Source organism: Ranitomeya variabilis, chromosome 2 (assembly GCF_051348905.1).
Source record: "Ranitomeya variabilis isolate aRanVar5 chromosome 2, aRanVar5.hap1, whole genome shotgun sequence".
NCBI lineage: Eukaryota > Metazoa > Chordata > Amphibia > Anura > Dendrobatidae > Ranitomeya > Ranitomeya variabilis.
In genome coordinates, this window is record NC_135233.1 from 914,422,457 (window position 1) to 914,434,834 (window position 12,378).

The 12,378-nt window shown below is 42.6% G+C and overlaps 1 protein-coding gene across 4 annotated transcripts in view; it reads left to right on the forward strand.

Annotated features, from left to right (window-relative positions):
* The window catches only part of GOLIM4 (golgi integral membrane protein 4), a 134,033-nt gene extending 122,023 nt beyond the window's left edge, over positions 1–12,010 (forward strand). For all 4 annotated transcript variants that reach the window (XM_077290604.1, XM_077290606.1, XM_077290603.1 and 1 more), the window contains one exon: positions 11,739–12,010. In XM_077290604.1, the coding sequence (XP_077146719.1) occupies positions 11,739–11,885 (147 nt within the window). In that variant the 3' untranslated portion in view covers positions 11,886–12,010. The remainder of the gene's footprint in view (positions 1–11,738) is intronic.
* Positions 12,011–12,378: the final 368 nt, after the last annotated feature.

Below are 12,378 nucleotides of genomic sequence, written 5' to 3' on the forward strand. Positions count from 1 at the left end.
CATCCTAGATGACACTGAATAAAATATTCCAGTTGCAAATGTGTATTAATTACATAGTGGTATGCGTTGAGAACAATAAAACATAAAAGTGATCAATGTACGGTAAATCAAAATCAATATCTCATGGAGGTCTGGATTTGGAATGATAATCAAAATCAAAAAGGAAAATCGAATTAGGAGCTGATCCAACTAGAGCAGGGGTGGGGAACGACCGCGATATCATCTGGTGCGGCCCGCAGCTACTTTGACACTTTTTACAATGTAGATTCATGTGGTGGGACAAGACGTAGTAATGCCATAGACCGGTGAACTGGTTGCACTAAAATAAACAAGTGTGAGCTGCGCATGTCCGACCTCCGGCAGGCAGAGGGCATCCTGCACAGTGAGGCATGGTCCGCGCCATTCTCTGCGCTGTGATGTAGGAGAGGACGACGACTGGGGGCTGCAGGGAGGATCGGCTGTCCAGGGGAAGTGGAGCACTGCCTAGGGATTAACGCTCAGCATTAGCCGGTAAGATGAGGGAGACTGCCCGCTCTGCATCTCATGTCAGTGGGGGTAGCCAGGGTGGCACATGCAGGTGGCATAATTGCTGGATATAATTGGTGGCATGTTACATGTGGTGGGCTCTGAGGATGGCACATGCTTCTTACATAAGGAGAGGTGGCAATTCAGGGGGGCACAAGGATCCACCCCCCCCACCATGCCACATGTGTATGCGCCACCCTCAGTGCCCACCTCGTGTTACATACTGCATAATGAGGGGTGGGGGCATGAGGTGTCAGATGGACACTGAGGTTGGCAAACAATGCCAGTGGTTACATAATGATAGGTGTATCCTGCAATGAGATGGGCACTAGGGGTGGCACCTGCAGCCATCTCTCACAATGTATGTGCCATCAAAAAATGCCCACCTCATTTAACGTTACATACAGAGGGGGTGGATTGCTGAAATCCTACAGTGAATGGGCACAGAGTGGCAAATGCATCCACCTTTTACCATGTAATATGTGTGTGCCACCCTCAGTGCCCTTCTAATGTATAGTGACTGGTGGATGTGGTAATCTTGAGAAGGGCACTGTATGGCACCTACATTTTTCATGGTGAGTAGTGTTTGTGTGTGCCGCCCTCTATGCCCATCTCATGTTGCCTATCGCCACATCCACCTCTTATGTGATGTTACGTGAGATGGTCATTGAGGGGTGGCGCACACATATTAGATAAAGGGCTTTGTGGGGGGCACATACATGCTTATTGCATCAAAACTTTTCATCGCAAAGTGTCAACTTCGCTCAAGACTGACTGATGCAAACTTAGAAAACCAGTTGTGAGTAGCAACATCATCAATACCTCCCAACTTCGCACACCTCACCAAAGAGAAGTTATTCCAGCCGTCACATTAGGTGGGAGTTATTTAAATGTTTGAATAAATATAGTTGGCTAATGTTTAAGTTAATAATTTTATACGGCCCCCGAACGCTATTATAGAATTCCAAATGGCCCTTGGCAGAAAAAAGGTTCCCCACCCCTGAACTAGAGATACGGTAGCATGAGGTGGTGTCTATAACCCACAGAAGTTGCTCAGGTAGTGCAGCTCATCCTTGATGATACATCAATGCAGACTGTGGCAAAAAGGGTAAGTGTGTCTGTCCGCACAGTGTCTAGAGCATGGAGCAGATATCAGGAGACAAGCCAGTAAACCTTGAGACATGGAGGGCAACAACCCAGCAGCAGAACCACTACCTGCAAAATGACCTCCAGCAGGCCACTAACATCCTCATGTCTGCTCTAACTGCCAAAAACAGAATCTGTGAGGGTGGTATGAGAACCAGATGTCCATAAGTGGGTGTTGAACTTACGGTTCAACACCGTGAAGGGCAATTGGCATTTGCCAGAGACCACCAAGACTGGCAGATTTGACATTGGCGCCCTGTGCTCTTCACGGATGAGAGCAGGTTCACAGTGAGCACATGTGACAGAGTCTGGAGACTGTCATGATTCCCCAATGGCATGGGAACATAAGAAACACAAAAATGACAGACTAGCTCTCGGGTGATGGAAACTCAAGCTGACTGTGACCTAAATCTACCACACAACTAACAGTAGCCAGGAAGCATTCCTACGGCTGCCTAGATGCCATGCGCCAGCCGGAGAACTAACTACGCCTGGAAGAGGAAGGAACAGACCTGGCTTACCTCTAGAGAAATTCCCCAAAGATGATAGTAGCCCCCACGTATATTAACGGTGAGTTCAGAGGAAAAGACATACACAGTATGAAGGTAGATTTAGCAAAGCGAGGTCCACTTACTAGATAGAGGAAGGATACAAAAGAGGACTTCACGGTCAGCTGAAAAACCCTTTCAAAAAACCCATCCTGAAATTACTTTGACTCCTGTGTCAACTCATGACACAGGAGTGGCAATTTCAGTCCACAAGAACTTCCAGTAACAGGAAATGACAAAACTGTAAACTGGACAAGAAAAACAAAACAATAAGGACAAGAGTCCACTTAGCTGATCAGCAGACTAGTAGCAGGAACATGCAACTGAATGACTCAGGTTACAATGATGACCGGCAAGGAAGTGACTGGAGAGCAAGGCTAAATAGGGAACTCCCAAAACTGATGGAAGCAGGTGAGCTGAGGCAGAAAAGCACACACAAGTCTCCAGTACCACCAGCCACCACCAGGGGAGCCAAAAAGCGGATCACAACAGGAGACGCCGTGGAGAACCTTCTGCTACCTGCAGTATCCTCCATTATGACTGGTTTGGCAATGTTCAGTAATAGTGATTGGGCCATTTCTTTGGAGGGCCGCACAGCCTTCTATATGCTAGCCAGAGGTACCCTGATTGCCATTAGGTACAGGGATTAGATTCTCTGACCCATTCTGAGACCATATGTAAGTGCAGTGGGCTCTGGGTTCCTTCTGATGCATGACAATGCGAGGCCTCATGTGACTGAAGTGTTTCAGCAGTTCCTGCATTATGAAGGCGTTGATGCTATGGACTGGTCTGCCCGTTCCCCAGACATGAATCTAAACGAGCACATGTGGGAGATCATCGTTCCTTCCACCAATGCCACGTTGCACCACAGACTGTCCAGGAGTTGGCAGATGCTTTAGTCCACTGAAGTTGGATCAGCCTGTCATTTGATTTTCGATTTTGAGTTTCATTCCAAATCCAGACCTCCACGGGATATTCATTTTGATTTACATTGATTGTTTTCATGTTTTATTGTTCTCAACGCATTCCACTATAAAATGAATAAAGATTTGCAACTAGAATATTTAATTCAGTGATAACTATGATGTGTTATTTTAGTGTTCCTTTTATTTGTTTGATCAGTGTATATGTATTTTTTTGGCCTAAAATACAAAGGAAATGTGTCATCTTTTACTTTAGGCCTTTTAGACATAATTTAATCTAAAACTTGCTTAACTGTTCACAATAACAGTAATTTCGAGCAGGGGTGACAAAACTTTTAAATGCCACTGAATATATGTGCGTGTTTTATATATATATATATATATATATATATATATATATATATATATATATATATATATATATATATATATATACACAGAGATGTGGGCTTGAATAAACTTCACAGTTTTTTTCACCTCTTAAAGGAATTGGAGTGCTGCCTTTTTTTCTTTTTGGTGTGTATACAGTGGGGCAAAAAAGTATTTAGTCAGTCAGCAATAGTGCAAGTTCCACCACTTAAAAAGATGAGAGGCGTCTGTAATTTACATCATAGGTAGACCTCAACTATGGGAGACAAACTGAGAAAAAAAAATCCAGAAAATCACATTGTCTGTTTTTTTATCATTTTATTTGCATATTATGGTGGAAAATAAGTATTTGGTCAGAAACAAACAATCAAGATTTCTGGCTCTCACAGACCTGTAACTTCTTCTTTAAGAGTCTCCTCTTTCCTCCACTCATTACCTGTAGTAATGGCACCTGTTTAAACTTGTTATCAGTATAAAAAGACACCTGTGCACACCCTCAAACAGTCTGACTCCAAACTCCACTATGGTGAAGACCAAAGAGCTGTCAAAGGACACCAGAAACAAAATTGTAGCCCTGCACCAGGCTGGGAAGACTGAATCTGCAATAGCCAACCAGCTTGGAGTGAAGAAATCAACAGTGGGAGCAATAATTAGAAAATGGAAGACATTCAAGACCACTGATAATCTCCCTCGATCTGGGGCTCCACGCAAAATCCCACCCCGTGGGGTCAGAATGATCACAAGAACGGTGAGCAAAAATCCCAGAACCACGCGGGGGGACCTAGTGAATGAACTGCAGAGAGCTGGGACCAATGTAACAAGGCCTACCATAAGTAACACACTACGCCACCATGGACTCAGATCCTGCAGTGCCAGACGTGTCCCACTGCTTAAGCCAGTACATGTCCGGGCCCGTCTGAAGTTTGCTAGAGAGCATTTGGATGATCCAGAGGAGTTTTGGGAGAATGTCCTATGGTCTGATGAAACCAAACTGGAACTGTTTGGTAGAAACACAACTTGTCGTGTTTGGAGGAAAAAGAATACTGAGTTGCATCCATCAAACACCATACCTACTGTAAAGCATGGTGGTGGAAACATCATGCTTTGGGGCTGTTTCTCTGCAAAGGGGCCAGGACGACTGATCCGGGTACATGAAAAAAAGAATGGGGCCATGTATCGTGAGATTTTGAGTGCAAACCTCCTTCCATCAGCAAGGGCATTGAAGATGAAACGTGGCTGGGTCTTTCAACATGACAATGATCCAAAGCACACCGCCAGGGCAACGAAGGAGTGGCTTCGTAAGAAGCATTTCAAGGTCCTGGAGTGGCCTGGCCAGTCTCCAGATCTCAACCCTATAGAAAACCTTTGGAGGGAGTTGAAAGTCCGTGTTGCCAAGCGAAAAGCCAAAAACATCACTGCTCTAGAGGAGATCTGCATGGAGGAATGGGCCAACATACCAACAACAGTGTGTGGCAACCTTGTGAAGACTTACAGAAAACGTTTGACCTCTGTCATTGCCAACAAAGGATATATTACAAAGTATTGAGATGAAATTTTGTTTCTGACCAAATACTTATTTTCCACCATAATATGCAAATAAAATGATAAAAAAACAGACAATGTGATTTTCTGGATTTTTTTTTCTCAGTTTGTCTCCCATAGTTGAGGTCTACCTATGATGTAAATTACAGACGCCTCTCATCTTTTTAAGTGGTGGAACTTGCACTATTGCTGACTGACTAAATACTTTTTTGCCCCACTGTGTATATATATATATATATATATATATATATATATATATATATATATATATATATATATATATATATATATATATATATATATATAATTAATTTCTATTTATGATCGTCTAAGTGGCACTTCCGTCTGTATGTCACGGAAATCCCGCATCGCTGATCAGTGACGGGCACAGTCCGGCCACGAATTCGCCCCTTCCTACTCTGTCAGTGCCCCCTCCAGTCAGCGCTCACACAGGGTTAATGGCTGCGTTGCACCGCAGTGTAACGCAGTCCGTTAACGCTGCTATTAACCCTGTGTGACCAACTTTTTACTATTGATGCTGCCTATGCAGCATCAATAGTAAAAAGATCTAATTTTAAAAATAATAAACAAAATAAAAAATCATCATATTCTCACCTTCCGTCGCCTTTCCCTCTGCTCCTCGCGACGCTCCGGTCCATGCATTGCAGTCTCGCGAGATGATGACATAGCGGTCTCACGAGACTGCTACGTCATCATCTTGCGATATCACGATGCATTCTTGGGACCGGAGCATCGCGAAGAGCATCAGTAAACGCCTGGGCTGGATCCGGGGGCCGACGGAAGGTGAGTATATAACTATTTATTTTAATTCTTTTTTTTTTTTAACAGAGATATGGTGCCCACATTGCTGTATACTACGTCGGCTGTGTTAGATACTGCATGGGCTGTGTTATATACTACGTCTCTGTGCTATATACTATGTGGCTGTGGTATATATTACATGGCTGGGCAATATACTACATCGCTGTGCTCTATACTAAGTGGCCTGTGTTATATACTGCATGGGCTGTGTTATATACTACATGGCTGTGCTATATACTACATGGCTGTGCAATATATTACGTGGCTGGGCAATATACTACGTGTCTGCTATATACTATGTTGGCTGTGTTATATACAACGTGGGCTGTGTTATATACTACGTGGACTGTATGCTACTCGGCTGTGCTATATTTCTCTGCTGTATCTGTGCATCATGGATCTTGGTATGTGGGTATGTGTTAAAGAGGGGGGCCCATTGAGACTCTTTCGCCCGGGGCCCTCAAAAACCTGGAGCAGGCCCTGGCTTCACTGATTGTTCGCGGCCGGGCGTTACCAATCAGCAACAGGCGCAGTCCGGCCGCGAATTGGCACGGAATTTGAACCACGCTTCGCTAATTGGTCGTGCCCGGCCGGCCCGAATCCTGTGTATAAATTGCATTATTCTGAAAACTTCATAAATAAACATACATATTCTAGAATACCCGATGCGTTAGAATCGGGCCACCATCTAGTGTGTGTGTGTGTGTGTGTGTGTGTGTGTGTGTGTACAGTGGGGCAAAAAAGTATTTAGTCATTCAGCAATAGTGCAAGTTCCACCACTTAAAAAGATGAGAGGCGTCTGTAATTTACATCATAGGTAGACCTCAACTATGGGAGACAAACTGAGAAAAAAAAATCCAGAAAATCACATTGTCTGTTTTTTTATCATTTTATTTGCATATTATGGTGGAAAATAAGTATTTGGTCAGAAACAAAATTTCATCTCAATACTTTGTAATATATCCTTTGTTGGCAATGACAGAGGTCAAACGTTTTCTGTAAGTCTTCACAAGGTTGCCACACACTGTTGTTGGTATGTTGGCCCATTCCTCCATGCAGATCTCCTCTAGAGCAGTGATGTTTTTGGCTTTTCGATTGGCAACACGGACTTTCAACTCCCTCCAAAGGTTTTCTATAGGGTTGAGATCTGGAGACTGGCCAGGCCACTCCAGGACCTTGAAATGCTTCTTACGAAGCCACTCCTTCGTTGCCCTGGCGGTGTGCTTTGGATCATTGTCATGTTGAAAGACCCAGCCACATTTCATCTTCAATGCCCTTGCTGATGGAAGGAGGTTTACACTCAAAATCTCACGATACATGGCCCCATTCATTCTTTCATGTACCCGGATCAGTCGTCCTGGCCCCTTTGCAGAGAAACAGCCCCAAAGCATGATGTTTCCACCACCATGCTTTACAGTAGGTATGGTGTTTGATGGATGCAACTCAGTATTCTTTTTCCTCCAAACACGACAAGTTGTGTTTCTACCAAACAGTTCCAGTTTGGTTTCATCAGACCATAGGACATTCTCCCAAAACTCCTCTGGATCATCCAAATGCTCTCTAGCAAACTTCAGACGGGCCCGGACATGTACTGGCTTAAGCAGTGGGACACGTCTGGCACTGCAGGATCTGAGTCCATGGTGGAGTAGTGTGTTACTTATGGTAGGCCTTGTTACATTGGTCCCAGCTCTCTGCAGTTCATTCACTAGGTCCCCCCGCGTGGTTCTGGGATTTTTGCTCACCGTTCTTGTGATCATTCTGACCCCATGGGGTGGGATTTTGCGTGGAGCCCCAGATCGAGGGAGATTATCAGTGGTCTTGAATGTCTTCCATTTTCTAATTATTGCTCCCACTGTTGATTTCTTCACTCCAAGCTGGTTGGCTATTGCAGATTCAGTCTTCCCAGCCTGGTGCAGGGCTACAATTTTGTTTCTGGTGTCCTTTGACAGCTCTTTGGTCTTCACCATAGTGGAGTTTGGAGTCAGACTGTTTGAGGGTGTGCACAGGTGTCTTTTTATACTGATAACAAGTTTAAACAGGTGCCATTACTACAGGTAATGAGTGGAGGAAAGAGGAGACTCTTAAAGAAGTTACAGGTCTGTGAGAGCCAGAAATCTTGATTGTTTGTTTCTGACCAAATACTTATTTTCCACCATAATATGCAAATAAAATGATAAAAAAACAGACAATGTGATTTTCTGGATTTTTATTTCTCAGTTTGTCTCCCATAGTTGAGGTCTACCTGTGATGTAAATTACAGACGCCTCTCATCTTTTTAAGTGGTGGAACTTGCACTATTGCTGACTGACTAAATAATATATATATATATATATATATATATATATATATATATATATATATATATATATATATATATATATATATATTATTATATATACGCACACACACACACACACACACGTATATATTGTGTATCAGACTTTTTGTACTAATGGAAGAATAAAATGAGGGTAGCTCTGCACTATACCCTGGGTTGCTGTGCTGTCGCATCTCTTTTTTATACATAGATTAATGGCAGTTTAAGTCCTTGCCTGTATGATTTAACACTCCCAAATGAATTCCTGGTGAGCGGCAAAGGAGACATATGTATACATAAATATATTTTGCATCTTGGCTGCTGGGATGTCTTTCTTTTTTCTGCTACAGACGCTAAAACTGAGTGAAACTTTTAATTTAAAACCAATCCCTGAGCAGAGATTTGGTTGTCCACAGAGGCCAGTTGACAGATGCCGTGTTACTTGTTCCCTTATGGCTCATCCCCTTCCTTGCTCCAATGAATGTGGAAGTGTCTTTTCGACATTCAGTGGAGTAGAGTGCCAGTACAGGGTGTGGAGATGTGTGTAACACAGTGTCCGTTACGGAACGCTGCAGGCTCTGCTCGGTGATAGATGTCGGATGGGTTGTACATCACTTCTTTCCAGTTCCAGCCTATATAATAGCATTCACATTTGCAGAGAACCCCTTTAATCACTGATCGATATTAACCGCTGTTGATTTACTAGCTAGAACTTGACGTGTCTCACTGGTGATTTATGATGTGGAGCTAAACCAAAGTAAAAGGCAACAGATATGCGGGAAAACCTTGCTCTAAAAACTGATCCGTCTCCTACTTCTGTCTTTGGCTTTGGACGGACTTCTAAACAGATAGTGTTAAATGCTAAAGTGTGGAGCAATATTACTGCTCAGGGTCTATATGATCACGTTATAATTATATAACTGCAAGTTTCCATCAAGAGCTATCGGACCAGATTGCATTAAAGTTTATTTAATGAGATTGTCAACAGTTTTCTTTTTCTAGTCTTGATGATTTCTTACAATCGCATAATTTTAACAGTAACCATATTACAGATGTCAGCAGTATTTGTGCTCAAACAGTTTTCTTCACAATATCTTTAGCCCCATTATAACTAATGTTTTTGTCCTGTATTTAAGAAATACAAAGCAGTGGAAGAAGATTTTTGCCACCGCAGATTGTCTCAGCAAATTGCCAACTTTAGTCAGCGATCCATCAAATCGATTGGCGCTCACTTAATAACATTTACATGTTGCAAATTGAGAGTACAGAACCTTCTACGTTATGACATACATCACATGTCCTCTTGGTTAGGTGATCATTGCACCGTGGAAAGATCCCTAATAAGAACCTGTCATCAGATCTTGTTCTACATGCCCCCCACCATTGTGTTCCTACCTTACTGAATGTATGTTAAACTCACAGTCGCAAAACCGACAAAAATAGGCTTTTTTCTTTCCCACGCCATATGTAAAATTCTCATGAGCAGTCCAGGCCCTTACCATCCTTGGGAGACTTCTGCAGTGTATATAATCTCACCCCTCTTGCCGTGTTTGATGTGGAGGACATCCGCAATGTCATCCACATCTGTCAGTAAATCTTACACATTTCTCCATTCACCCAAGCCTAGATTCATGTTTCACAACTTTCAAATGCAAGATTTTCTGTCAGATATCGATTGCACAAGGGACATCATCCACATTTTTCAAGACAATGGGCCTGGTTATCTAAACCAAAGGACTGACACTAAGGGTACCGTCACACATTGAAATTTCCATCGCTACGACGTTACGATTCGTGACGTTCTAGCGATATCGTTACGATATCGCTGTGTCTGACACGCTACTGCGATCAGACACCCTGCTGAGAATCGTACGTCGTAGCAGATTGTTTGGAACTTTCTTTCGTCGCTTGATCACCCGCTGACATCGCTGGATCGTTGTGTGTGACAGCGATCCAGCGATGTCTTCGCTTGTAACCAGGGTAAACATCGGGTAACTAAGCGCAGGGCCGCGCTTAGTAACCCGATGTTTACCCTGGTTACAAGCGTAAACGTAAAAAAACAAACCGTACATACTCACCCGTCGGTGTCCTTCAGGTCCCTTGCCGTCTGCTTCCTGCTCTGAGTGCCGGCCGGAAAGTGAGAGCAGAGCGCAGCGGTGCTGTGATCTGCTCTCACTGTACGGCTGCACTCAGAGCAGGAAGCAGACGGCAAGGGACCTGAAGGACACCGACGGGTGAGTATGTACTGTTTGTTTTTTTACGTTTACGCTGGTAACCAGGGTAAACATCGGGTTACTAAGTGCAGCCCTGCGCTTAGTTACCCGATGTTTACCCTGGTTACCCGGGGACTTCGGCATCGCTCCAGCGCCGTGATTGCAACGTGTGACTGCAGTCTACGACGCTGGAGCGATGATTATACGATGCTGCGACGTCACGAATCGTGCCGTCGCAGCGATGAAAATTTCAATGTGTGACGGTACCCTAAGAGGCGGCCCAGACCCTCTCATCAAGTCTCTTGGTTGGGATTTGCATAATGTGCGGGGCAGGAATAAAGGCTACTTTTACAGATATCCTGGACTGCAGGAGAACCTAAACATTCACTTAGAAAGGTGGGAGCACAGCGGTGATAGTTGTTTAGAACAGAACAAACTGATAACAAGTGTCTTTATTAAGACCCTCTTCTTTTCCTAGTAGCAGGAAGATGCATCATGTCAGTAAGATTTTTTTTGTCTTAAGTTATTATATGGAAAAACCAAAGAGAGAGAAGTGTGTTCCAGAACAAAATATAATCATACTAATGACTAAAATATAATAAACTTTATTAAATACAAATCCTAAAAGCAATGAAATATGAATAATTTCAGCAATACAAAGACTAAAATTGGTAGGTGAGAAATAGTGGGAACCCCATTAGTGAGAGATATATATCACATGTGCATGCTATAGAATCCAATAGTATAAATGAATAAATATTCAGTCAAATACAGACATATACACATGCATAAGTATCTATACAAAACTATCAACAAATATGTAACCCACATAAAATACCAGTAGTAATGGATATAAATAAAATCAGTAACAGAGAAGTTCACCACCAAACACCCGACGCACGTTTCACAAATGCTTCATCAGGTGCTATATAGATTGCTGGTACACTAATTGTAGAAGGACTAGAAAATGTGGACATATTTGCATAAGACCTGCCCTCTTTGAGTTTATTTCACAGAACAATTGTACAGAAAAATGGAACAGTAGGGAAATTATGGTCAATTTTTCTCTTTGAAAGAGTCTCATAGATGTGAATATGAGTGTTGACCGTTGTACGACTTTTGCCTTTCACTGCTGTTTGGCAAAACTGGCTACCGACACCTTATGTAACCTTGATTTCAGCCAAAGCCAAAAGCTCTGTTTAACCATTTCTGTACGTTTGGAGGCTGCCATTTCTGCTGACTACAAAAAAATGGGTGGAACAAGCTCCCAGACGATCAGATGTAGAAAATCCATTCTAAAATAAATTCTAATTTTCACATTTTTGCTTTCCAGGCTGGAGGAAAACAGATTGGAGTAGAGAGGGAACATGAAGCGCCACAAAGAGATCAGGGAGATAATCATGATGAAAATTATGAAGAAGAAGAGGAGGAGGAAGAAGATGGAGCAGCTGGGGCGAAAAAGAGACGAGCTGAGATGTGATGTTCGCGTAGGACTCTAGCACGCCATTTCCGTTGCAAATTCCAAGCTGGCCTTTCTAAGTCGTATTCCTTTTGTATTTTTGTATTAGAATCTATGACACATTTATATAAAGTTGTATTTTATTATATGATGCTTCTTTTATTAACTTTAAGCTTTAGCAAATATTTGTTAATGCACAATCTTTTAAAAGCCATGTCAAGCAGCTTTCTTCTGAATGAAGAATCGATACATGCAAGAATAAGTTCTCTTATACACAACATGGTAGTACTGAGTATTACCAATGGATAGACCAGGACATAGAATTTGTAGGTATTGTGCCTTATATCCCTTTTTATGAGAGGGAGTGCAGACATTCATCTGCTATATTTATTATTTATAATACATGCGGTAATCAAGGTAATATCTTGTAATCTTTACGGCAGTGATAGTGACGACTAGAAAAATAATTTTAAGGTTTAAACTTGAGATTGAGCAGAGAAATGATGGGGTGGGC